The sequence below is a fragment of the Nyctibius grandis genome, chromosome 25, assembly GCF_013368605.1.
Source record: "Nyctibius grandis isolate bNycGra1 chromosome 25, bNycGra1.pri, whole genome shotgun sequence".
Lineage (NCBI taxonomy): Eukaryota > Metazoa > Chordata > Aves > Nyctibiiformes > Nyctibiidae > Nyctibius > Nyctibius grandis.
Genome location: NC_090682.1, coordinates 2,258,339 through 2,286,005, shown reverse-complemented (window position 1 = coordinate 2,286,005; position 27,667 = coordinate 2,258,339). Strand labels below are relative to the sequence as shown.

The 27,667-nt window shown below is 51.5% G+C and overlaps 1 protein-coding gene across 2 annotated transcripts; it reads right to left on the bottom strand.

Annotated features, from left to right (window-relative positions):
- Positions 1-159: 159 nt before the first annotated feature.
- On the bottom strand, positions 160-26,803 carry ST14 (ST14 transmembrane serine protease matriptase). 2 transcript variants are annotated; one of them, XM_068418127.1, is made up of 22 exons: positions 26,723-26,803; positions 24,464-24,774; positions 21,408-21,618; positions 20,669-20,827; positions 10,137-10,296; positions 9,783-9,910; positions 9,316-9,386; positions 8,695-8,855; positions 8,252-8,287; positions 7,675-7,912; positions 7,363-7,502; positions 6,853-6,950; positions 6,186-6,295; positions 5,669-5,799; positions 5,336-5,440; positions 4,055-4,162; positions 3,604-3,717; positions 3,289-3,417; positions 2,746-2,932; positions 2,314-2,588; positions 1,902-2,038; positions 160-1,369 (listed from the first exon to the last, which is right to left on the bottom strand). In XM_068418127.1, exons 4-22 carry the CDS (start codon positions 20,672-20,674, stop codon positions 1,208-1,210), a joined length of 2,496 nt encoding a protein of 831 aa, XP_068274228.1. In that variant the 5' UTR covers positions 20,675-20,827; positions 21,408-21,618; positions 24,464-24,774; positions 26,723-26,803; the 3' UTR covers positions 160-1,207. The 2 variants fall into 2 exon arrangements, with proteins under 2 accessions (XP_068274228.1, XP_068274229.1); XM_068418128.1 differs by lacking the exons at positions 24,464-24,774; positions 26,723-26,803 and adding an exon at positions 21,701-21,787.
- Positions 26,804-27,667: the final 864 nt, after the last annotated feature.

Here is a 27,667-nt window from a genome sequence, read left to right as displayed (position 1 = left end):
GCTGTGTGTGGGAGGGTTACAGGATTGAAGTGTTTCACTTTTTGGAGCTCAGCTCCCCACTTCTTCAGTACTGGATATCTGTGCTGCAGGTTTCCTGCAGCAGGAAGACTTGCACAGAAGCTCAAAGAACCAGCCAGAGTATTAGAAAATATCCCAGTTTATTAGAGCATCTCCACTTCATAAAGTGTTTTACAAAACAATTTATTTACAGGCAAGGAGGGGACTAACTAAACTCAAGGGGAGTGTTGCCCTTCTGGGGCAAGGAAGAGGCTACATGGAAAAAGGAAATAAAATCAGCACATTCACAAGTCACATTGTATTTTTCTTTACAAAAATAAAGTGGTCTATGAGCAATGTCTGGCACAGCTAACTCATGTTGTCGTTGCAGGGGACAGGCTCCAGGAGTGAATTCAGCAAAGCCCTTCTGCTTGTCACGGCGAGGAAGGGGAAGTCACTGAGTGCAGCACAACTCCCAGCAGCTGGAGCTCAGAAGATGTGTCAGCACCACCCCAGTGTAGTGTTAAGGCACATTGTGCTCAGGCCACCTGGCCCAGGTCAGTAAGGTGGATGATTCTGCACCATCAGCCCCCTGCGCTGTGTCCCTTGGGGTGAGTGACTGCACATTTCAGCCAAACTTTTCTCTTTCAGTGCCACAGCCTGGACTCGGCCTGACCAGCACCCAACTCGGCCAGAGGACTGAAGGAGGAGACCCCGGCGTGGGACAACACCAAGGGAGGGATCGTGGAGGTGATCCCCCCCAAACCATGGTAAGAACTCCCTTTCCCCCCCCCCACGACTGAACAACAGAGAAAGGGGTGCGGATGGCCGTTTGAAAACAAACGCAGGACTTAGAAAAATATTTTACAGCGTGTTTTTGAACCTGTCCCAATAAAGTTTGCCTCTAAACACAAAGTGTTTGTCTTTTTTCTTTTTTTTTAATTTAATTTTTTTTTTTTTTTTTTAAGTTTTATTTTATATGTATCTTGAATGACTGGTCATTCAAGTTGTTCATGGGTGTTGTGCTAACTTACCCAATAAAGAGGAAATTTTATACTCCAAGCATTGATTGCTGAGGTGGGAATACAAAGAGCTAAACCAGTGGCTCTGTGTGTGGAGTCCCAGGTGCTTGCAGCGAGGTAGAGGGAGGGTTCAAGTTCACAGTAGAGGCTGTGCCAGTACCAAGTGTGTACAAGAGCTGTCCATGTCCTTAAAGGCCTGTCTGCTGTTTGATCCAGTCTCGGAGGCTGGTGAGCCGGCTGTACACTCCAGGCTTGTTCCTCTGGGCGCAGCCATCACCCCAGCTCACCACACCGGCCAGGAACATCCGATTGCTGGGCTCCACGCTGACCAGGGGACCCCCAGAATCTCCCTGTGGACACAAACAGTAGCATAAGCACCAACCCAGTACATTGTCCTAATGCAAAGTGTTAAAGTAAATCACAAACACAATTACTAAGTCCATCATCTCAAAAAGAATTCTAAGTCAGCTGTCCATACAATTTCCTGAATCAAGAAAAAAAACCTGTACATGTATCTGAAACAAATATTTAAGTATGGCAATAAGAATGCCAGAATAAAGAGCTAAATGAGTATCCTACCTTGCTAATTAAGGTGCTCAGTAACAAAGTGGAGTGTGGTTGTGCTCCTACCTGGTGAGATGGTTTGGAGACTAAGTCCTGCATTGGTGGTCTGCAGTCTCAAAAAAAACTAAGTCCTGCGTCGACACAATCTGCTCCTTACGCCCCTTCCAAGTCGTCCAAATCGAGGAGGATCCACGTAGATGTGTAGTATATGAAGTGTGGGAATGTGAGTGGAGGTGCCAGGGTAAAAATGGCCTGTCTCCCTAACTAAGGCTCTGCCTAACGGCGACAACCCCGAGTGTTGGTGCAGCGGTGGCTCACCTGGCACGCGTCCACGCCGCCCGTCAGGATCCCCACGCACATCATGCGCGGCGTCAGCTGGTCCGTCAGCAGCTCGTTGCAGATTGTCTGGTTGATGAGCCGGATTTCTGCTTTCTGCAGGATGGAGGCTCCGCTGCCTGCGAGGAGGGAGGGGCAGCGTGAGGAAAAGCGTTTTTGAGCAGCATTTCCCTCCCGTGTGCTCCATTTGGGCTCTGAACACCCAACTAATTGCCAGGGAAATTGGAACAACCCACTTTGTCCTAATAATGTTACAAGGCATTAACTTTGTGCGCTCCCAAGGGAATCCCACTTCATCCCAGTCTCCAGGCAAGCTACTACATTTAAACTGTGTCCAGCCAGCCCCACTTTTCCCTAAAATCACACATAAAAACAAGGCAATGCCAGCACTCACCTCCTTCCACGGTCGCTCCCCATCCCGTCACCCACAGGTCCTTGCCCACGGGGAAGTTGTGGGTGGCATCGGGCAGGCAGATGGGCTGGACGACGGAGGAGAAGGTGACGGGGCTCTGCAGCTCCACCACGGCGATGTCGTAGTCGTAGGTGTAGTCGTTGAAGAAGGGGTGGGAGATGATGCGCTTGACTTTGCGTGTCTGCACGTTGGCGTCGTTGCGGTTGCCTTGGTCGGTCAGGCCCAGGTAGGCTGTCCACAGCCCGGGGTCCGAGTACCTGCAGGAGTGAGGAAACACAGGGCAGGGTGAGGCCCCATCTCAAAGATGTCCTACATTACAATCTTAAACAGTTTCCTTGAGATGCCTGTAAAAATTGTGTTTTTTTTGGTGTAAAAATGCCTGTAAAAATTGGTGTCCTGTCCTGTCCCCCCTACCTGATGCCCTGCAGCTGCAGGAAGCAGTGCGCCGCCGACACCAGCCAGCTCCCCGAGATCAGCGAGGCCCCGCAGATGTGGCCCTGGCCCTTGACGTGGAGGCTGACCTGCCACGGCCATTCCCCCACGTCCGAGTTCTGCCCGCCGACGATCCGCGACTTCCTCGTGTAGGAGCGGATCCCACAGTCTGGGGGGGGGAAGGAGAAGTACTTGGTTACTCCCGGTCCCATTCAGCACCTCCCCTTTGCTCCTCTGGGATACCTCCCACAGCACAAGCACCCCATTACCCACGTCAGGGATGGCTGATGCCATCAGCACAGGAGCACAAATGATAACTTTGCTAAAATAATTACTGGCCAAGTCCCTAAATGTGCAGACAAACCCCTGTAGCGTCTGTGTAAGCCCTCTTGAACACCACAGACACTAAGAACACAGCTTGGCTATTTTCAGACCAAGCCCAGGGGCTCCCTCTACCACACTTAAGTGTTTCTCTAAGAGGCCCAGCCCAGAAACCCGTGTCCCCCCATTCCCCAGGGCACTCACTGCAGTTGTCCTCGTCGGAGTTGTCCTCGCAGTCCCGCTCCCCGTCGCACTCCGGGTTCTGTTTGCTGATGCAGCTCCCGCTGCGGCACTTGAACGTGTATTCCTTGCAGGGGACTGTGACGTGGACGGCTGCAGGCAGGACAAAGGGAGAAGGGTCAGCCCCAATTCTGGGGAAGTCGTGCTGCCCAGGAGCCCTTCACCTCTTCTGCCCATCCCCAGGACGTTGCCACCCCGTGAAAACCCACACACCAGGATGCCTGGCCATGAGGAAATCTGTAGGAGGCTGCGTTTGAGGGGAGGTGCCCCCTTCCTCACCATTGCTGCAGCTGCCCTCGTCGCTCCCGTCCCCGCAGTCGTCCTTGCCGTCGCACTTCTGCGCGCTGGGGACGCACTTGCCGTTGTCGCACTTGAAGCTGTCGGCGGCGCAGCCTGGGGGAAGAGCAGCTCCTGAGAGACCGCAGGGCACAAATCCCACAGCACCTCCCACACCCCCTTAGCCCCGAGACAGGTAAAGCCTCCATGCCCAATCTCTCCTCTACGCTGCACACCACCACTGATGTGCCCACATTTCCTACACCTCTGCTCATCCTCGTTTCTCTCCTCTGAGCTCTTACTCAGGGCTCCTGCGTGGGCTCGAGGACGCTGCGCCAGGCGAGGTGCAGCCGCTGGCATTTCAGGTCTTTTGCCTCCTCGTTTCCAGCCTCCATTGCCCCCTTCGCCCTGCTCAAGCCCTCAGCCCTTCCCGCCCGCGGGGTGAGTTACTCACTGCACTGCAGCTCGTCGCTGTTGTCGCCGCAGTCGTTCACGTTGTCACAGACCCAGAACTTGGGCTTGCACCAGCCGTTCTGGCACCTGAACTGCTGGGCGGTACAGGCTGGAAAGGGAGAAATCATAGAATCACAGACTGGTTTGGGTTGGAAGGGACCTTAAAGATCATCTATTTCCAACACCCTGACAGGGGCAGGGACACCTTCCACCAGACCAGGTTGCTCCAAGCCCCATCCAACCTGGCCTTGAACACTGCCAGGGAGGGGGCAGCCACAGCTTCTCTGGGCAACCTGGGCCAGGGTCTCACCACCCTCATAGCAAAGAATTTCTTCCTAATATCTCATCTCAATCACCCCTCTTTCAGTTTAAAACCATTCCCCCTCATCCTATCACTCCATGCCCTTGTAAAATCAGGGTGCAGACCTGCAAAGGTACCTGAAGAGTCACCAGCGATCCACCCACCATCACACCTACTGCAGCGTGCAAGCAGAAAGCACCAGAACAGCCTGGGGCCACACACACATACATAAATACATAACACACTTAGGCTCTAGCACAGTAATTCCACTGCTCTGGAGGACAAAACTATCTGGAGAGTTGTAGTGTTGTAGGCAGTTAAGGCTGAAGCTCCCGTCACAGCAGCAGGACAGCCAGAGGCAACAACTCAAGCACAGTGATTGCTACAACCAGTGGGAAAGCACCTGAGATATCCTGGTCTCGGTGCTGGCAGCCAGGCCAGCCTCAGAATACAGCCCCTTACCTGGGAACAACATCCCAAACCAGGGGATCATGCCCTCCCTAATTAACTGCAGACCCTGGACAATAACATTATCTGTGGGATAGCTCTGCCAACCTGAGAAGAAAACGTGTTGCACAAAGAAACATCTCCTGTGTATCTCTCAGGTTTTCCAGACGTGCCCTGCAATACCTGCCCGGTTTGGTAACAAAATATGTCCCTTTATACCACCCAGCTCAGCAACGGCCCGGAGGATTAAATGGGAAAACACATTCCCAGCTGGAAGGGACTGGAAAAGGAGGGAGATCCCACTGGGAGAGGACTAGATTAGCAGGAACCCACAGCTCCTACGCTGGGAAAGGATCCCAAATCCATCCCCACACCGAGCGCCTCTCACTCCAGCTCTGAGGAGCGAGGCGAGCAGGGAGACCGGCAGCTGATCTGCAAAGCCTCAGCACTGAGGCACGTCACCCCCAACAAGCCCAGAGTAAACACCTGCAGCATTCCCGTGACAAGCCAAAAAGAATCAAAGGAGGGACTTACTGCAGGATCTCTCGTCGCTGCCGTCGACGCAGTCCATCCACCCGTCGCAGCGCATACTCCTGTCGATGCAGCGGCCCGTGTTGCAGGTAAACTTGCCAGGGCAGGCTGAGAGAGGGATAAAACGACACGTGAACCTTCCAGGCGTCCCCTCTATGTCCCTTCCCCAAAGCACACAAGTTCTCTGTGCCTGCTCACAGCACAACACCTTTTCCTCGGTGCAGAGGAGGAACACAAGGGGGTTTGCAGGAAAATAAGATGTGTTCCCAATTTACAGGACTGCCTCCAGACCTCAGGCAAACCAGCTCCCCCCACAGCCTCCACATTTCAACTCACGATCGCTGGAGTCGTAGGACAGGTACTCAGCAGAGAAGCCAGTGTCCGTGTAGGACTGGTCTGAGTGGAACCGGACCTCGATTCTGTTGGTAGTACTGGCCACCACAAACTGGGAACGCTCCCCACAGTACCTGGAGGGAGAGAGAGCAAAGATGAATGGAGTAGATCAGCACTGAGCAAACCTTCCACGCAATTACCCCAACCATGGAGATTTGCTCCTTCAAGCAAAACCACGCCAGATGCCTCTGCCTTCCCGCACACGAGGCGCGTGGTGTGATGTTCCCCAGCATTTGGGGGGATTCAGCTGCAGCACGCAACAAACCCAGGGTCTAACCCCCAGAACCAAGCGTGTGGCTGCCCTCACCACGGGGCATTGAGCTACGACAGCAGGTCAGACCCAAACACCCTCCTGCCTCATCATATCCCAAAAAGCCCCAGCACACTCGTTCCCACAGCAAGTTTAAGGAGAGCAGAAGAAACATAGTCCCTCTACTCGAAGGCAGCGCCCAACCCCTACCTCGTACTGTTGATCTGCACGTAGTCCTTGGTGCAGGAGGTGACTGGGATGCCGGGCTCCAGCACGAAGAACATGTTGAAACGCACCTTCACGTTCTTTTTCGAGGGAACCTGCAAAAGGAAGCAAGGTCAGTGGCGTGTTGTTTTTTGGAGCATGGAAAATGGGAATAAGTTTCATGGGAAAAGGGTTTGGGGGGAGGACAGAAGACAATTGAAAAAGAAGTCCAGCAGAAAAAGAACCACCCTCCTGAACAGCCACTATGGCTCACGCTGTCATTTAGACACTTGCTTTGCTTGCTGACCCCAGGATCCCAGATCAAACAAGCGCACAGAGCAGGATTGAAGCCCAACCTCTGTCAACAGTGCCTGCTCTCCCAGGGCAGAAGGTTTCCCCCACCACCAGTTTTGCCAGCAAGTGACTGGCCTGTGCCAAAGCCCACGTGCTTTTTGTGTAAAGCTGCAGTTACTGGGGGCTACAGTTCAGTGTCACACAGGGTTCGGGCCTCTCGCAGCCTCTTCTGCCTTTGGCACCAGCTCCTAAAGCCTCCCTGCAGTCACACCAGACTCGAAGCCCCTAGGCAGCATCTGCTGTGAGCCTGCTTGCAGTGACCTGCATAAGCAAGTTCATTTGACAGTCTAATTAAGGCAAAGAGAGGACCTCGTCTTACCTCTATGTTCCAGACACAGTCCATGGCTGGGGGGTAGTGTGCCGGGTAATAGGGAGTCGTGAAGGTGCCGCTCTCTCCTTTCAGAGCCCCACCGCAGACTAGAAGGTAAGGAAGAAGATGAAAACAGGTTAGAGATGCAGAGACACGTGGTTTTCCCAAGCCTTAGCAGGCTATCGCCAGAGGCAGGAAGGGAGGGAGATGCAACAGTCTCTGACAAGCTTAAGTCGATCTCCGGAGAGAGCAGCTGTGCTCCAAGGCTTGGCGAGAACCCAGGAGATCAATTAGGTGCTTCCTGCATACATCAATCTGCATGTCTAATCCAACGTAATTCTTATTTTGCCCTCCTCAGGGGACATGATTACAGCAGCCCAAGAGCACCGTGGCCAAGGCAAGCTCCAAGAGCCAAGATGTGACCTGCTTCCAGGTCTGCTGGCCCTGGCAAACAGACCACAGCCGCAGCTGCACCTCCCTCTTCAGCTGGGGGGGAACTGGGCCAAGGCCTCTGCTCACCTTTCGTCTTCGGGAGCTGGAAGAACTCAGCCTTAAAGCCAGGGAATCTCCCCTCCTTGTTGGTAACCAACGTGACGAGCATGACGTTCTGGGAGGACAGGAAGGTCAGGTTGTAGGAAGGGGCGTAATTCCCACAGAGCCTAGGAAGTAAAGGACAAAATCTGTTAGATACAACTGCACAGAGAGCCTCAAGCAGCACAGACCACCCCTGAGCAGGGACAGGAGCTCAGTCAGCAGCAGGACTTCTCAGTATCACCCTGCCACTTCAAGCCAGGACTCGGTGTCGTACAGACACCTAACGGGGACACTCACCTGACCAAAGCGTGGGGCTCCACGGGGCTCAGGGAGTTGTACACCTTGATGTAGTCACTGCCATCCGTGCACTGCTCCAGCTCCAGCGTCTTGAAGGTCAGGCTGATGACGGAGTCGGCGTCCGCCCGCAGCGTCCAGTAGCAAAGCGCGTTGTTGGGGTACGGGCTGTTGGGGAAGCCCGGCGTGGTGAAGGTGGTGATCTCCCCTTCCTTGGCGTGGAGGGCAAACACACAGCTATCTGCCCGGGAGAGCAGGGAAGGGTTAACGAGGCAAATGAGGAGGTTCTGCCCTGTCTTTCCCCGAGATGCAGAGTGAGGCACTCGTAATTCCTCGCCTGACCTCTTGCAGGGAGCTTATCACCATCCACCTACAACGTGAGGCACTGGGGAAGGACAGCCAGGGCCACCCACTACCCTAATAATGGTAATAATACAGTCTGGCTGACCCCAAACCAGCTCCAAGCAGCACACGGAGGTCTGCCTTGCACGCAGAGCACCTCTCTTCAGGCCCTTCCCCATCCCACAAGGGTAATCACCACCCCAAAGAGGCCATCATGAGACTGAAGAACTGTACTTACGGTCCCGAGCGGAGTAAGCTATGCTGGGGTCGGCAGCTGGAGGAGAAAACAGAAGTGTTGTCATCCTTTGGGCTGTGGAAAGTCCCTGGGAGCAAAGCTGAAGAGGTCCCTGGGACCTGCACTGATTTAGCCTTGCTGTGGGGTCTCTCCCTGCACTGGCCAGGGGGAGGCTGCTCCTGCCTGGGCTCTGGGGAGGCGAGTGATCAAGCTTTTCCTCTGCAGGAGGGAGGGTTTATCCCTGTCCCTCTCCAGGTGGGCTCAGAGGAGAAGATAGAGTGTTGGAGCGAAGGGGAGGGGTCTGTGCAGCCTCCCCCAGTCCGCACGGCCCATCCCTGCTGCCAAAGGCACTCGAGGGAGGGCTGCGACCAGCAGCTGACCCCTCCAGAGAAATGTCCCCCCCCAGTCCCACACAGAGGCCCAGGGACCGTGGAGCCAGCACTCACGGAAAGCGACGACCGACTCCACCTTCAGCATGGGGTTTCGCAGGCGGGGGTTCCACCTCTGGACCAGGCTCTGCTTGTCTGCCATCGCCCTATCCAGACTCTCCTCCCGGTACTTGGGGACAAGGAACTCTGACCAGTAGTAGGCAATGACGCTGCCTTCGCTGCCAGGGAAGGGTGATTGTGGGGTGAGAGCAAGGACAGACGCAGGAGGGCTCAAGGATCAGCAGAAGAAGGGGCCAGGCTACTTGGTGAGCCAGTTTTGGAGGATGGCCATGGGGAAGGGAGAGTCTCAACGACAAGATAAGCAACCTGTGCCCAGCAAAGGCCCCTGCCAGCCCGGGGAGTCCCTTTCAAAGCTGCCAGGCACCACCCGTTGTGGTTCACAGGGCTCTACCACGCCATACCTTGATTTTCCCAAGACATCTCCCTCAGCACTCAGTGCTGAGGACTGGCAGAAAACAACAGGCATTTTCAGGTCACTTTTCACTGCCCACCCTTTCCTGTGTCACTCAGGGTGACTACTGAGGTGCCTCCATCCCCATGAGGGTATACAGCTGTGTGACACCCCAGCATAGCCATCCTCCCCTCCCAGACAGGGCTCAGAGAGCACTGAGCACTCACCTGAACGCAGTTATCACTGTCTCTTTGTGGTAAGGGCCAATATCTGCGTGGTTCCTATAGATCTCCTCCACCTGAAAGGTTTAAAGAAAGGTGTTTGGCACGTCTAGAAGTGAGGAGGGGGCAAAGGCTAAAGACAGACAGAGCTTCAAGCCTGCTATGGCAAATCAGGGCACATACCCAGCATCCCTGGATGCAGGAATCTGCAGGGGCCGAAGAGAGGAAGAGAGAAGGCTGAGAGCCCCAGAAGGGCCCAGACCTGCCCACCACAGCCTGCTCTGACTCAGTTCGTCCCGCTCTTCCCCAGGGGAAGCACAACGAATACCCGAGTCTGAGGGGAAAGGCAGATGGCAGGGAGAGCTGAGAGGAGCAAGAAAGCTCCAAGCAGTCTTATATGCAAGAACCCCGTGGCCACAGGGCACGAGGAGAAAGTCCTGCTGACAGAAGCAGGGATGCAAGAAACCTCTTACCGTGCTCTTCACCTTCTTGGCCAGCATGTGGAACTCGGGTGAGCTGGAGTTCTCGTAAGCATCAAGGAATTCCCAGTTTAGAACCCGCAAGTGGCCGTTGAAAACCTTCCTGACGGCCGCGTTCCTGTCTGGAAGGCAACAGTTCAGAGTCAGAAAGGGCAGTCAGGGCTGGTACCGTGGCACGGCAGGTCCCCAGGGACAGCAATCGGGGCAGAGGGGTGGAAATGGTGTCCCCCCACTTCCCAGAGCTAAAGAGGGCACACATGAGCAACACAGGATCCCGGAGCTTCTCCAGGTGGATGTGGTCCCAGGGTATCGCCCTACACGCCATCCCCCATCAGACACCACACTCACATTTGAAGTGCCAAACCAGGAGGCCGGTGACGAGGGAGACGAGCAGGAAAACAACGATCGTGACGGCGACGACCACCTGCCGCTTCGGGCCGCGCTTCTCCATCTTCTTGGAGTTCATGGCAGGGAGGAACTCCACCCCTTCCTCCGGGGTGTTCATGTCCTAGGAGAGCAGAGAGGGCAGGACGGTGGGAAGGCCATTCCCAAAGCCTGCTTTGGAGAGGTCCAGCCACGAAGCAGCCTGGAGCAGAGCTACCTGACAGCACAAGGCACGCCTCGACGCCGGCGATCCCGCAGCCACCCCACGGCAGGACAAACCCTGAAGGCTTTTGCTTTGCTTTTCCGCACGCACCTAATTACTTTTTGGACTTAATACCCAGTGACTGGGTCAAGTAAACTCAGGGGCAAGTCACAGAATCACAGAATCAATCAGGCTGGAAGAGCCCTCTGGGATCATCGAGTCCAACCGTTGCCCTGACACCACCATGGCAACTAGACCAGGGCACTAAGTGCCATGTCCAGGCTTTTCTTAAACACCTCCAGAGATGGTGACTCCACCACGTCCCTGGGCAGCCCCTTCCAATGGCTAATGACCCTTGCTGAGAAGAAATTCTTCCTAATGTCCAACCTGAACCTCCCCTGGTGAAGCTTGAGGCTGTGTCCTCTTGTCCTATCGCTAGTTGCCTGGGAGAAGAGGCCGACTCCCACTTCACTACAACCTCCCTTCAGGTAGTTGTAGACTGCACTAAGGTCACCTCTGAGCCTCCTCTTCTCCAGGCTAAACACCCCCAGCTCCCTCAGTTGTTCCTCGTAGGTCAGACCCTCCAGACCCTTCACCAGCTTGGTCGCCCTCCTCTGGACTCGCTCCGACACCTCAACATCTTTCTTGAGTCCACGCACCCCCTGTGACCATTGTAGGTCACAAGCCCACATCCTCCAAGATCTCTGCCTGCCGGCAGATGAAACTGCAGACAAAACTTCACCCCTGCCAAGCGCTCGCTGTGTGGCAGGTGTGTCACACAGCTCGTGGGGCACAGCACACTATAAATAGCATTCCCGTAAGAGAAGAAACCGAGCTACTTCCTCCCTTTACAGTGGCACAGCTCTCTGAATGTCTCCTGGGCTGACACAACGCTCCTGTATTTCTGCTTGTGATTCCCCACTCAGCGCAAATACCAAATAAAAAGAAATAAACTAAAACAAAGACGAACACACAAGACATCCATGACCAGGCAGACTCTCAGGACAAGACGTGTTGGCTAAGAAGAGCAGACCCTAAAGGCAGCTGCCCAGGAATAGGGATGACACCCGTAGCGCAGAGTCCCCACAGCTATCACGGCCCCACGCCGGGCTGGGTGACGATGAGGAAGGTCTCTCCCACAGCACAGAGCCCTGCATCAGCTGTGAAACACTCGGTGCCCTGGGGTTTCGCTTTCTTCTGGCTTACCTGCCCTCCATCCTTGCCCTGCTCACGTACCTGCACCTCCAGCCCGAGGGTGGAATCAGAACGGCTGCACACCCAGAGGTTTTCAGAGGGTGCCACGCAGCCCAGAGCACCCTCGGTACAGGCAGACGTCGGGGAGCCGGATCTGCACCCCCAGCACTTCCTCTCCTCCCCAGAGCTCTCTAACCCACGCCAGGAGAGCAGACCACATCTTCTGCTTGCTTCTTGTGCCTCCCTCAGGTAGGAAGGGCTCTCTGCCTGCCGCAAACTGCCCAAACCACGCCTGTCCAGCCACCACCTTCCCATTTTCACCTCTCTCAAGCCTTACTGGGTGTCCAGCAGCTTCCTGGGAGCGGCACGGGGCTCGGGACAGCAGAGTGCTGACTGGCACAAACCCGCTGCGTTCAGTGCATTCCTGCTCTCCGGCAGGGGTAACGTCGTCCCCACAAACACGACGCCGGCTCAGACGCTGCCTGTCCTCTCTCAGCCACACAAACATACACCAACAGCTCAGGCTAATTCGATGCAAACGTCACAAGCCCCTAAAAGTCACGAAAAACAAGCGGCAAAGGGTTGACAGAGGGACCCCTGGGCCCCCTGTGCTCTCCTGCAGACCCAGGCCATGAGCCATCCTGCTGCATGTCCCTCAGGTGCAATGGCTCCACCGTCTTTATCTTTCCCAAGCCCTGCTTTGCAGGAAAGCCCAGCTCCCCCCTTGCATCATTCCCCAACTCCTTTTGCCCTCTCCTTCACCCAGTCTCTGTCCTCTCCTCCCACCCTCCGCACCTCCCCAAAGCCTCTCCTCCCTGCGGTATTCGCCCGAGGCCCTTCATAAAAGAAAGGGACGTGGCAGGGGAGGCACCTTACCCTACATTTTTGTAAAGTTTAATCCTCTGCAAACACTTACTAGAAGGCCACCAGGTCCAGAGCAACCCACCAGTTTTCACACCATCTGCTCGCAGAATAATGCAAGTGTATCATTTGACAGCTCTCCACTACAGCACGGGGAAGGAAGCCTTCATCCCCTTGTGAGACTGGAAAAAAACCACTGTGAAGCACATCATCTCTGAGGTGCCAGGCTGCTTCTATCACCAACATCCAGCCACCGCCAGAAGAAACGAAAGACCTAGCAGGGCCGCAGAGGACAACCCCAAGGGGGATGTGGTGATTCCTGTTTGGCTTCTGTGATCACACAGGAAAAACGTAACCCAAGGAAACTTCAAATCAAAAGACACACAAAATAAAGCTTAAATACATACAGACATCCTAAATCAGGACACTTTTCAATCAAAGCCAAGAATGCCCGGAGTTTGACACACCATCTTCGAAACAGCCATCTGGCTCCCATCAGTTTCCAAATCATGCAAGAAATACCCCCAAACCTACCAGGAGAGCAAAGAAAACCCTGTTTTCAAAGATCATACCCTTGGGCTGAGGGTGCCTTCAGCCCTCTGCAAAATTCCCAAGATTCAGTTTCACTAAACTGCCAGGAAAAAAATGGTGCTCAGCTGCAAGCAGGAGATGCTGCTGTACAAAGTCAGACCGCACAACACTGTGGCTGATGCATTTTAACACCCTCTTCAAGCTAAAGGTTGTGTCTTTGCAGAGAGAAAACTCTTAGATGAGAGCAACTAATCAGTGTGATTAAATCAGGAGGAAAACACAGCTCCCCTCCGCCTCCAGCACCTCCAAACACAGGCATGGCTGCTGTGGCTGCAGCGTGACCAAAGTTAGGCAAGAAAACTCACCATCTCATCCTTCTTTACACAATTTCTCTGCTCTTCTGGGAAAGAAAGGATGAAAGATCTTAAACCTGCGAGAGTTTACAGCACGCCTTTATCAGTTTGTTCTTGCTCCAAAGCTGAGTCGGCAGCACCAACAGAAACTAAAGGAGTGTGGGGACTCCTGGGAAGGTTATTTTTGTTACTACTCCTTTACAACATCCATAAGCAGCCACTGACAGTTACTTGCCAGAAGTTACCCAGTGATTAGAGGCAGATAGGAGACTGGATCCAAAGAGGTTTCCCTCCCTGCCCTCTGTTTTGTACTCCAGATCTTTTCCTCTCCCATCCTCATACCTTATGGACATTATTATATCCCCCAGCCAGCTCTGGCACTCGTGTGAAGCTGCTTGGAAGAGCTGTCACGCGTCGCAGCCTGGGCAAGCAACAGTGATTCCTGCAAACTCTCTTCTCAATACAAGGCAAAGGATCTGAAGCATCCCCCAAGCACTACAGGAATGCTGAATCAGGTCGTGCCAGGAAGGTTTCAGACGAGGTCCCGTGTCCTGACCTCTGAGTAAGAGGCTGAATCTTCCCTGCCCACACTCAGCACGAAAAGCACCCGTTTGACCTTAGTACCAGACTTGCCTGTCCCCAGACAGCGCGGCTCAGCCTCTGCTCCGCTCACCCACCGCGCTGCGCATCCCCTTCGGGGAAAAACACCTCCTCTGCGGTGCTGGGCACCATCCTCTAGGCTAGGCAGAAACCAGACAGAATCAAAAGCAAGACAGGCTCAAAAGATCGTAGTTAAATCAAGCAAAAGATGACTACAATTTTAATCTCCTCGAGCTAACGGTCGCTGCACGTTTGCCTCGCGTGTACTGAACAGTCCATCGCAACCAGAGGGGATCTGAAAGCACGTCCTGCTCTCACCTCGTCCATGACTCTCCGAGAAACAGCCTCTAGCACCGAGTGACTCAAGGGCTGCCTCTCTCGCCCTGCTCGAGGAAACTACGCCAATAAACATTACTAACAGAAAACCTCCCGTGCTATTCTCTCCGCCTTAGTCACACGTTCAGTTACTTCCTCTTGCTCCTCCTCACCATCACGGCGGGGCTCCCCACGGCAGGATCGGAGGTTTGTGGTCCCGGCGTCAGCCACGTGGTGCCCTGGCAGGAAAGCCACATGCCAATCAAGTGAAAGGGTCTGAAAGACGTTGCCCCATTTCTTCCACGTCCCGGTTTCCCCTGGAATACTGATTCCATGAGGAAACCTGGAAAAGGAGCATGCACAGATTTATATAGCGCTTGGAGGCCTCCTGCACGCAGGTCCTCCATGTGGAGAGCTCAGGAGAAGTCCTGTGCATAAGCAAACCTTCCCACTCCTCCTCCAAAAGCCAGCCGCACGATGTATTTTTAGACAGCAACCATACTCTGCCAGACTGGACCAACCAGATGCAGAAGTGACTAATTCTGCCAGCAGGAAATTCAGCAGGCACCCGGGGATGGTGGGTACTGCCACAGTCAGCTCTGGACTGGAGATGCTTACCAGAAAGCAGAGGTACCCTCCTGCAATGGGGGATGGTGGAAAGGCCAGGACGTGCCACAGAGCACAGCTCTCCAGCAAGGACATTTCTGGGATGTGTACAAAGCAAGGGTCCATCTGGCATCAGCATCTCCCATAAAGGCTGATTTCTGGCTTGTCTGGTGGTTCCAGCAAGACAATTTCATGGGTTGCAGGCACCAAAAGCCCCCAGTGCTCCCCTCTCCTCCAAAATAGGTGCTCCATCTCTCACTCAGTGTCTGCGTCTGGTTCACTGGACCCTGACCCACAGAAGGACGGGGCTCCTGGTCCTTGGTTTCACCTGTCCCTTATCACCACTGGTTAATTTGTTTGTCCAGCACATGGCAGCTTTGAGATTCAGCTGCTTCCCTTGACCTTCATCACATCCCAGCCTCTGCTCATCTGCCACAGGACTGCTCAGGGCCAGAGCTGTACAGACCACAGAAGGTAAAAGCGGGTGTGCAACCAAGGCAGTCTCACTGCAGAAGACCCGCTGTGTGGCACTAACACACACAGCCAAGAAAAGGAACCCCTAAAATACAAACCTGGAGGTGGCCTGGGGAGGTCTCAAATGAAGAAGAGTCACCGGCCGACGCGGTTAGACTCCTGCTGGGTAATTACACCCTGCAGATGCCAGCCTGTGTATCCCAACAGGCAATTCCCACCTCCCCTTTTCCAGCCACACCTGCCTCAGGTGGTGTTCAATAAAAACTAAAACAAATATCACAGGAGAAATGAGAGGAATGAAATCCATCAACCGGCTCAGGACGCTGCCAGCAAGCTGGGCTCAGAACTTGGGATCCTTTGAGATCAACGGGGTGGGTTTGTGCAGTGCAGAAAGAGCCAAGAAAGTTCTATTTTCAAAACCTGAGGTTTCCCAGATCATACTGAAAGCTAACACCAGCTTTGTGGTGCTGGCATAAGGGGAAACAGCCTGTTTCCCATAAGAAAAAAAAAAAAAACCACATATAAAAGCTGCTGGCACGCGGTGTGCAGAGCATGCAACTCGCTTCACCCAAGCAGCTCAAGTACAGCTACAAAACTCTTGACATCATCCTGCATCGACTCCTGCTGCAAACCCTGATACTCCTCCAGGAAGAGATCTGATAAGAATAATCTTCTCACTTCTCTTCTTATTCTTGGTAAGAAATATATGGAAACGGCACGTATAAGAAGGAAGTTTCCATAAGGCATATTCATGCTGTGTTGCCTCTACATGGGCAGTAAAGCACCGAAGAAACTTTGCCAGCCTAAAATTTTTAGTCTTCAGTTCCTTATTAAGGGCAATGACACCATAAAATGATGACATCAGAACTAACGAGGGAATACGGAGCAGCAAATAAAGGACACAGAGTCCTCCGGACTGCCCACCTTCCAGGCACAGAGGGCAAGTGCAATAGTGAAAGATACACCTCACACACACCCACTTCACGCACCAATTTCGAGCCCAATCCTCTACAGCGTTCGATCGTCTTGTGACCATCCTGAGTCACATGAGAAACCAAATTCCTTTAGGTTTATTACAGAAGAAACTACAGTTAATGTTTGCACAGGACAGCACAGGCTTGGCTCGCTGCCCCGCACCAGGCTTCTCGGCGCAGCTGGATCATGCAACACAGAGGCTCAAAAAAAGCCACCACGCTTCTCACCGTGCTTCTGTGGCAGCAGAGACTTTTTACATGTAAGACTTAGCAATTCTTGGGGAGGAGTAGGACATAAAGCTACCTTACAGGCCTGATACATGTAGCTGTGAGCCATGAAATTCCTCCCTACAACACACTTATGTCCCAAGACCAGAAAAGAAACACGCCACGGATGCAAATAGCTTATTTAAAACACTCTGACATCTTTCCTGGTACAGAAAGTACTGTCTGCACAACAAAAACACCCTCCAGCAGCCTAACAACAGCTCCAGACCTCGATGAAACACTCCACGCTCATCATTACATTTTGCCAACGCTCTTGACCGACTCTTACAGTTTTGAGGTGGATCTGGCCCACGACATTTGAATGTTTGGAGTCAACAGAAGGGGAAACACCAGCATCTGGTAAACCCATCCCTGTCAGCTGCTCCCTCCTCCGCCCCAACCTATCGCTCGGATATTGCGGGGTGTTATTTGTAAGGCTGGCCCAGGTGGCCTTTGGATGGCAACGGCGTATTCTACCCTGGGCAAGGCGAGAACCTTTGGTCTGACACCTTCCCCACAGCCAGGCCCTCAAAAATGCTCTCGCTGCTCCCTCAATGCTTTTACAAATCTTTTGTTTGCTGAGCAAAGGTCTGACACCCTCTCAATCGGCCTCAGCCTTTTTCTCATCCTGCCTTCCTTATCCCCTGTTTGCCTTTGGCACCAACAGCAGCAAAACTGGCCTGAGCAGCAGCTCACCCACCAGCCACTACCCGAGAGAAAAGCTCTTTCCAAGGAAGAGCTGCTCCTCACTGTGCCCAAGAACTGTTGCAACTCCTTCGTTGCAGGAGGAGACACAGTCACTGCAAAATAACTCACATTTGCTCTGCTGTCTTATTTACAGGGAGCCAAGTCCAACGACAGTCAGTCCACGAGGGACAAATTCCTCGGGCTGTTTGCAGCCAGGAAGGCAGGTACTGTCTTCGGGGAAGTTCTCCTGGATCAGGTCAGCTCCTCTTGAACCGATGCAGGGGGAAAACTGACCCAGAACCAGGGGAAAGGACCTGGCACACCACTGCCATGGTGTGAAAGGACTCGCTCAAGCACTCAGCCCTGTTGTACAGACACACCAGCGCGCAAGAGAACAAGCTGGGCAGGGAAGATCACGCTGCGCACAACGGTGTCACCCCGACCCGGCCAGGGAACGCAGAGCTTAAGCTGAACAGTATCAGTGAGAGCATCTCCTTCCCGCTCCTGGCAGCCACCGCGGCCCTGACACAGGCAGGACAGTGGGGCTGGGGGCAAGGGAAACTTTTTCTTGCTGTAGGCCAGCTTTCTGCTCAGTGCTAAACCTGCTAGCTCCTTCGCTGCTGCCAGATAACAACAGCTAAAGCCAGGCCTCAGAGACAGCCTGCAGGTGAGCTGGAAAGTGCTGCTGTCGGGCTTTAACCTAAAAGCTCAGTTTTGAAACAGCTCCGTGGCACAGAACAGGGTTTAGAAGCACAACCCAAAACCACCAGTCCCTGCCCGACCCTCAGCCAGGAAGACCCACACGAAAAGACAAGACGGCGGCTGAAGCTCGCTCAAGTTTCAAAGCACGCCGATAAGGCATCGGTTAATTAACGAAGCCCCGAAGCCCTCAGTTAAAGTCAGACCTGAACAGGTTTGGTCAGATCTGTTGCTAAACAACCCAGACCCACACGCTGCAAACTGTTCACCTCCGCGTACTTTATCTTTACTCACATCCCCAGCGCCCAGCCGAAGCCGAAATCAAACCCGGCAGAGCGATGTCAGCGCTGACACCGAGGCGGTCTAACACGGGCCGGGATGGCCACTTTCCCAACGCTGGTTTTCCTTTTCCCACTCCACTGGGCTCGGCGGTGTCCCCCAGATGGGTTCTCCTGACCTCACCCCAGGGCGAAGGGCGAGCGGGAGTTTCCCAAGGGATCCGGAGCCGCTGCGGTCGGTGCTGACCCGTGAGGCTCAAACAAACCGGAGCGAGCAGAGGACGAGGCAGCCTGGTGAAAGGCTGACAGCTTTGGGAGAGCCCCACCACCCCCCCAGCACCGCTCTCACCTGCGGTTGGGCGCTGTACCTCATGCCGGCCCCGGTGGCCACAGGGCCCCGCTCCATGGCAAGGGCAGCTGCCGCGCCGGCTCAGGCCGCCATGGCGCGGCTGCTCTTCGCCTGGGCACGGCTCGGCTCGGCTCAGCACGGCGCCCGGCTCCTCCTCTCCGTGCTCCTGGCAGGTGCGGGAAGGCGGAAACACCCCGCAGGTCTCCCGACGCTCCCGTGTCTGGCCGCGGCTTCCGCCTCTCCCGCATCCGCAGGGAGAATTCATGGCCAAAAAGCTGTACCCAAAAGCCCCACGCAGGCTCTGCATCACCCAAAGAGACCCTCTTGCCATGTGCTTTTAGTAAATGAAACCAGAAAAATCTGCCTTTTACCAACTCAAGCCACCCCGCAGACAGCAGGAGGGCTTGCTGGCACTCCTGTACACAACAGTTCCTAGGGCAAAGCTTTATGTACCCAAGGTCTTATCCCTTCTCGGGTGACAACAACTACCACGCTATGAAACCCCGCTGCAAAGAGGGCACTCTCCAGCACGTTAGCCCCCGTGACAAGCCTGCCGTCCCCAAAAACATCTGGTATGCTCAGGGGCTGCCAAAGCAAAATATTCCCTTTATCTCAGCCCCAAACCTGCTCTCAGCTGGGCTGCAGCGCGTTAGAAATGAGCCATCTCTTACCAAACAGAGGAGACCAGATGCAAAACGATGAGCCACACAGCAGAAACTGCACGTGTATTCAAATTTGGCAAAGTGTTGCTCACATATCAGCAACACCTCCCAGGGAACATACAGTTTAATATTAAAAAGTGTCCCCAGAGAAGAAAAGGAGGGACCAGCAGCAAAGCCCTGGGTTCTGAGAATGCTCTAACACAGGTTTGAAAGAGGGCTTTTAACACTGAATTCTGACACAGTCCTACTCTGTCATTTTCCTCTTCTTGGGAAGATGACTCCTCCCCAAGCTCCAATAGTTGGATTTCTCACATTCAAGAGTAAATCAAGATTAAAGATAGCTGGACCAACATCACCTTTCTTGGAAAGGTCCTTCCCTGTCTTGCATGTGATAGTCTATACCAACATGCGCAGAGCACAAGTTTTGCGTCCCTTTTGCAGGTGTTTGGGGAAAAAAGAGGCAGTGTCAGGTCTCTGATCCTGCTGGTTTCTCTTTAGGTGAAAAATACAACATCACTTCTGTGCTCTTACAGAAATAACTCTGCCACAGCCTTCCCTGCTCCCCCAGCAGCTACCAGAATCCACCTGCAGCAGGAAGTATCTCGGGATTTAAGGTATTCCCCTTCAAAAGGTGGCTTTGTTAGTCAGCCTGCTGAAACCACCTGGCTGGCTGATGTCAGGAGCTGCTCTCAGCTCTCCCGCTGATGCCCAACCCTGCCCAGCGCTCTAGTTTTACAGCCACTCCCTACCTGGCTGACTGCAGGTGCTCCAGCCTCACTTAATACCCGCATGAAACAGCATATTTTAGGTATAAAGCAGCTAGTCCTAGTCCAAGCTGAACCACTGCCCTTCGTTTCTACAAATTTCTCCTCTTCAGCATATCAACAAATCTCCCCCAGGCAGGTGCCAGGCAAACACCCGTGCTCTGGGATGTGGCTAATGAAGGCAAGATGCAGACTCACTCTTGGAGGCCTAAGGTGTCTCTTGCAAAGATCCACAACTCTTGGCTTCACACAGAGCTGCTAACACCCCGTGTTTCCTGTCATTCAAGCCACTGACATTTTACAAACGAATTCATTAGCCCAACTGGCTCTTTGAACAAGGAGACTCATCACCGTGGGGAAAAAAAAAAGAAAGCAATACACATGCTAAATATAAAATATTATATACCTGGGAGGCAGCTGGCTTAGAGCCCTGAACGACAGGATTCCCATTTCTCTGCTGCTGAAGCAGTGATTTATTTTGTGCCTGTGTTGCTAAGTCACCGTGATAGATGAGGGCCCCCTCTTTCTGGGCACCGTACAGTCCCAAAACATCAAAGCAGCAATTCCCAACAAGCAGTCTGCCACGTGCTTTTGTGGTAAGACACTTCCATGTGCCTCTCTAGTCAGCCAAGTCAATATGAATAAAGACATAATTGAAGCAGAAAGATCAAGCCACTTACCCACATGCAATGGCAGCAGTCAGCAACAAAGCCTCTGTTTCTTCCCGCTTATGTCAGTTCATCCAATAAAAGCTGTCACCTCCTCCTCCTGATGTCGCCTCTTCCTTTCAGTGTGGCCACAACAGCATTACGAGAGCAGCAAGTCGAGGTTTAACACACCTTTAAGGAGGAAGGAGAGTGCTTTTGCTTTAGGCACCGCTGAAATCGGAGAACCAAGCTGGTCTTTGTCAGAGCTGTAGTTGCAAGAGCTAAACCTCCTCCCTGAGCTCGACCCCCAGGAGAGTCCCAGAGGAGACAAGGATTAGCTGGAGGAGCAGCGAACGCTGTCTGAACAGGCAGGATACTTCCGCATCAGCTCCCAGCCCTGGGAATGCCATCCACGTGAAAGAAGGGAAAACGTAGCTGCTTACATAAGGAAGGCAGGCTGCCTGCCTGCGGGGGAAAAACCTTCTGGTGGAGGCAGCTCCCAGTTAATTCCAGCTCCGCAAAGCAACACCATCCATCCACACGGCCACACCAGCTGGATTCGAACAGTGACAAAGGCTTTTCCTCCCTGCAGTGTGTCTCAACGATTCTGTTCACAGCATGACTCCTGAATTCAAATTTCACAGTGCCCTCCCACCCAGATTCCTGCCAGACAACCCTGAAACCACCCCATCTCTGTCTGCAGCTAAAACATTCAAGCCGGTCTGGCAACTTGGCCAGCCATACAAAGGATTGGGAGAGAGATAAAACTCACAGGGTGTCCTGTTACTTTGCATTCCAAAGAGTAAATAAAAGGCTGATTCAGTGGGAGGAGAGGAAAACGTCATCCAGAAGCCCTGCGGTTTCCAGCTGAACCGGCAGCCCCCGGAGAGCAAAGGTGAACACTGGGTCCCGCTCTACTGATGTGCACAGGGACAGCTCTTCCTGCCTGAGGGAGTCGTCTTGGTATGATTCAGCCTCTCCATCTGTAATGCAAGAAGAAGAATTACTGACTTTGGAAAATGGGACCTGGTGGTGCTACTTTTCAGAAAGCTGTTCAAGGATTACCGTGTAATTTGGATGGGAATTTATCCTTTGATCTCAAACGCTTCTCTCAAGAGCTCTGGAGTGAGAGTCCTGCTTCCTAAACATGACTTTGGCAGGGATCACAAGTAGCTTTGCCCTCCTGAGATCATGAAAGCTGGCCAGAACAAAGGGCAGCAGTGACCAGCTCCATCCTGTGGAAGGTACGGGCTTGAGCAGCCAGCAAAGGCTGGGACAGTGCAACAAGCTTGGAATGAGAAAGTCCACCCTCAGCCCTCCAACATGCCCCAGGCAGCTCTGAGACAGGCTTTCTACATGCTTTTTGATTTCAAAAAACTCCAAAGGGGATCCAAGCACTAGGAAACACACCACAGGATGTAAGCTTGCTCCACAGACTATATATACTATTAGATGAGTCTCCTTGAGCTCTTCTGTGGCTCGTGAGAGCAGAGAAGCTCTTTTGTGAGCTCTGAATCAGCAACAGCAGCGTTTGCCAGCCAAAGTCTAAGTGCAACAGAGTGGACAGGCTTGACTGCCTGGTTTCTGGCACTGCGTATTTTGAAACCTGGCTGCACACTCAGGCACACCCAAGATTCAAAGTGAGTTAAGGTCCTGTCTGCCTAACGAGCTGCAAATGCGTAAGTTGAGGCTGTGACTTAGCTATGGAAAGAGATGCAAACAACGTGCTGGAATTACCCATTTCTCTTTGGTTTCTCACAAGTAGAGCTGACCCATGCTCACCTGCCTCACCACCTTATTTTCTACAGAAAATACAAGTTCAGACTTTGTGCTGGCGTTACCTCAGCTGTTGACAACCAAAACAAGACAGACACAGCTTTGACTTTTTGCTTATTCCTCTTACTTCCCTCACTTTGTCAGTGCAGAGGTCAAAGGGATGTGGCATGGGTTTCTTTGCCATTTTATGGGCCAGCTCCTACTGTCTTCCAGACTCATTGCCTGATGTTCTTCCAGCTACTAGTGGGATATGGTGAGACTGTACATGCTGTCAACATGCCCACCCTAAAGCAGAAAGTGGCTGCGAACTCACCCACAGAGTTCAGTCTGTCAGAAGTGAGAAGAAATACGTGTCCTCCTAGATGATGCTAGTCCTCTCTGGGATGAGGTGGCAGGCTGGGTGAAACACCCTGCTGACTGGATCAGGCTTGCAGACCTGCTCCAGTCCATACTCCACCCCAGAAGGAGTATCACTATGTATAATGTTTGTCTGGAAACTCCCCCTCCTCCCAAAACGATCAAGGCGTCCTTACTTCTGTGAGTTTTCATAACTTCCAACCTAGGTCCTCCTCACCGCATGAAAAATTGGTAAGCTCTGACTTGACTTCCCATGGCTCTTCTACCAAGTCTCTGAAGCCCTGGTCACATCATCTCATCTCTCTGCATCACATCACCAAAACTCCTGACAACTCCTGACAAAGTCAGTCCAATAAGGGGCACAACAGAAGGTTAAAGTACTGAAACAAATCAATGACCAGTGAACCTCTGGGATCATGGAGTCCAACCATTGCCCTGACACCACCATGCCAACTAGACCATGGCACTAAGTGCCATGTCCAATCTTTTGTTAAACACTTCCAGAGATGGTGACTCCACCACCTTCCTGGGCAGCCCATTCCAATGTCTAATTCCAATTAGTTGTTGCTCTCTGGGGTGCGTGGCTTATATCATAAAAAAAAGCAGGAAAATAAGCAGGGATTAAATCCAGCCCTAACACAAACTCTGATCCTTCTTGCCAAAATTGTTAAAATCCAGGCACATGGACACAGTCAATGAAATCTTTCTTCCTACTGGAAGGAGCTGTTGGGTGTGCTAACTCTGAACAGGTACAGTACCCTTTCAGCATGGCCATGTCACTTCGACTCACCTCCACAACACAAGAAGAAAAATAAAAATAGATTAAATCCTATCAACCAGACACAAACCCAGCTTTCTAGTTACAAAGGACTCAACCCCTCTGACTGGGGGCCACAAAACACAGACTAAGCTTTCATGTTGCCCTTCAAAGGAATATTTTTGTGACAATGAAGCACTTCAGGCTTTTGGAGAAATCCTCGGCTTTGCACATTAACATCTTCCCGCCTGCCCAGCTGTCCTCGCACATGGTTGGAACAAAAACCCAACCATGAATTTAACAACCCAGTTAAATTCATGATTTTTGGTAAGCTACCGGCTTCCTACAGAGACCACATACAACATCACGCCAATAAAACTGACAGAAAAGACAACAGCCTCCCTCTCTGCTTTGCACCAGCTTTAAGACCCCTTCACAGTCATTACAGGGGCCAACCAAAGCTGGAAGTGCAGTTTCAGCACAGGACCAGTGTTAAAAGCAAACCTCAATACAATGGCTTACCAAGTTATTGCTTATCATTTAAGCCACCCAGGCCACCTCAGCTATGAAACAGCACTTATTTCCTTACACAAGCAAAGCAGTGCAAAGGGAGATCAGTAATTCACCAAGTTGTGGTGAGTCAAGGGCTTCTAACTGTCTGCCCATACCCATCATTTCACTGTGTAACTGAGAACACAGGAACAATTCTCACCATAGGCTGACTTACAAGCACCTGCTTACACAGTTGAAAAGTCCTCAGTGCAAATACTTTTTTTTTGAGTAATCAAGCATATTTTTCTATGTATAGAACCATATTTTTGTACGTATGTCTCATAAATACCAAGTAGCCATCGTTCCCCCAAACACAAACTGAAAAATTTTCCCTTGTTGCCAAAAATTCATTCTGAACAACACATCAACACAGTAAAGTCACTCACCGAGCTTCAAACAGTGCCAGCAGGTCCCCACTTTCAGACCCTTGTTAACTCTTCAAGCAGCATCAGCACAACAGGTAAAACAGCGTGACCTTCAGCAGGTTTGCTCTTCTATTTTCTGGGCCATGACACCTTGCTCTGGGTCAGCACATCCACTTATTGATGCTCCCTCCTGTATTTGGTTGGCACCTTCTGCTCTTTCTTTAAGTGTTGTTGCAAAACCGCCCGATCCTGGAGCTCTGAAAGACCAGCACGTTTCTGCTTCAAGGATCTTGCTTCTGGCAGGTGAATTATTTTGCTCCGAGTCTTGCAAACTGTAGGACAGTGAGAAAATGTAATGTTAGGAGATACAGATGTAAGGCTTACCAAATTGGTTTAGTGATTACTTCTAGAAAGAAGGAAACAAATTGGTTCAGAAAGTATTTACCTCTGATTTAGCAGTTTATAACGCAGGATGCCATATACAAGATTAATCCATGCCCAAATGGATTAATCCACATCTAATGGGTCACTTTACTTAAGATGCGTCATCCGTAAATTAAATCATTAAAAGCCCAAATTTGAGCTACTCATCCAGAATTCTTTTTATAGTCCACCGAAAGAAATGGTTATATCCAGAGAGTGATTCATCCTACAAGAACCACGTGAGGGAGATGAATTGCCCTCCGGAGGGATCAGTGGCTGCAAATGCAGCCCAGGGTGAGAAATTCAGATTTCTCTATCTAGAAAGTTAAGAAAGATGAATCCAGCCTACCATCTCTGGATGCCATTTCCCTTTTGCAAACTCTACGGTTATTTTACTCCTTGTTATCCTCTATCCCATCATTTACTGGTACGTAGCAGGGCTGGACAGTGAGAAGCAGGGTTGGAGAAATGGTTTGCAAAAATGATCCCATGTTTCAATGCACATTCACAAAACTCCCATTAAATGATGATGCTAAATTTGTATTCAAAAAGCTTCATTAGCTATAATGATGCTCCCCTGAAGCTTTTATCAAATGAGTGAAGGATATATTAGGTTACTGCTGAACGATCCAGCGTAGCCCTGAGGATCCCCTTTGATGTCCAACACATCTGACCTACCCACACTATAATTCAAGTAAATCTCATAATCTCAACTACGATCAAGTAAATCTCAGATGGAGATAAACTGGTTGCTACCCAGCAGCTACACCATTAAACCATGTCCTGTTCGAGCCAGTTTCCACCTAGGACGCAGCAGCACATCCTCCTTTCCCCACAGCTCTGCCCAGCCTGCAACAAGTCGCTGTGTTTAAGGTTGTGGGGCAAAAGTCTTACATTTCAGACTGCCATCCTACAGTGCTACGTGAAGAGTACTCAGCCAGAAGGGTCCTGAGGTCAGGCACCACGTACCAAACTCATGTCAGGCGGGCACAAGAGCTGAGTCCATGGTGATTTTGTTCTCATTTCTGTGGTTCAGGTTTGCCCCGTGAAAAACACGTAACAAGGTTTTTGTATTCACCTAAAAACTCTGCCTGTGACTTCAAGGCGTTTGGAAAAGGAAGGTCAACTGTGAAAATCACGCAGGTTGATGTCAAATTAACTATTTGCTTTTGAAAAGGACACTTGCAGTAAGGCGAGTTCATTAGGTTATGAGGGCATCCTGCTGAGGTATATAAATAGGTATTTCCCTCATGATTTATCTAAAACAGAGTTGTTGAGGTTAGAAAGGCTTTAAACAGCCTGTGGCAGTTTGTGTAGCATGCTGGGTCCTTGTAAGCAATGATAACACGATATTCTCTTGGTGGAAAGAAACATCTATCCCACAGTTTTTAAGAAATAATCAAGGCTCTTGGATAACTCTAGTGAGCATCTCACTGTGATGAAAACAGGCCATACTTCCATTTTTTAATTAAAAAAGGTAATGGCAAAGATGCATCAGACTGAAAGCCCCTTCGGTTTCAGGCAGGACAAACAGATGGAAAATGGGTAATGTCAGCATAATCCTTTCTCTAGGCCTCCTTCCTCTGCATGTGTGCTCCCCTCTGCAGCTCTTACTGCAGTACTTGTCTGGAACAGACTTCAGCCTCCAGAGCAAGAGGACATCGGAGCAAACACCATTTGGAACAGTCTAGCTTAAATATACCCTCATCCAGTCCCAGCATACACCAAAAAAATAACTCAGCCCCTCTGTGCCCTTCAACCTACTGTGTAAAAGTTAAAGGTTACTTATTAAAAACAAGGGCTCTTTACTTGCAGTAGCTTAAGGGTTATTTTTCAACCAGAGTGGAAGCAACTCACCAGATGGGCGGCCGCTGAACCACAGAACTGTACTTTGTTCTTGAAAGTTGGGAGAAAACATGTGTTATTGAATCCAGCATGCGGTCCTTCGAAACAAGAAGCTCACATAGTGACTGATGCTCTTTCCCCAGAGATCCCAGACTTCAAAGGCAAATGGAACAGGCTTCAGCGAAGCAGCAATGAATGCAAAGGTTGCTCACACATTAGCAACTGGTTTAGCAAAGACAGATGGAGAAGACAGGAGATGGCGTTGACCTGAACAGCAAGACTCTAAAAACTCAGCAGCAATAATCTGAGACACACTCAACTCATGGGATTAGATGCAGGTTTCTTGTTTAGTTAATACTGCCAAAGCCTCCTGTGTCTAGTGACAAATACACGTAGTTAATTTGCAAGAAGATTCATCAAAATACAAGGGGCTTCACAGTGTAACCATCTTTCAGCACTTGATTGTAGGTTTTGACACTGAAGAACTTTATTAATTATGAACAGAACTAACATAGCAGGATTATCTTGATTATGTTTTGAATTTGGAGGCTCTTTCACATCAGCAACACCAGGAAGTTGCTTGTTGTCTCTTTCATTTCATAAACCACGATTCAAGGCTTGCTTTAAAATGGTGTACGATTGTGCCCTGACTATTCAATACTTGCAGCCAGCCACATCTTTTTTTACCAAAATACCCCATTTCCTCCAACCCACCCCTGAAGCAGGTTAGCTATTGTACAGAACGACCTACACACGCAGCCTGAAGCCCAGCAAAACCCCCTGCTCTGCTCAGGTGCAGTGGTTCTGAACAGCAGCACACACAGCTCCAGCCACGCAGTTCAGCCAGCACCAGAGAGCGCTCAACTGTAAGACTTGGTTCTTTAAATAGACTAAATTCAACAACATATAACTCGGAGCAAACCACATATTTAAAAAAAATAAGACTACAAGACAAAC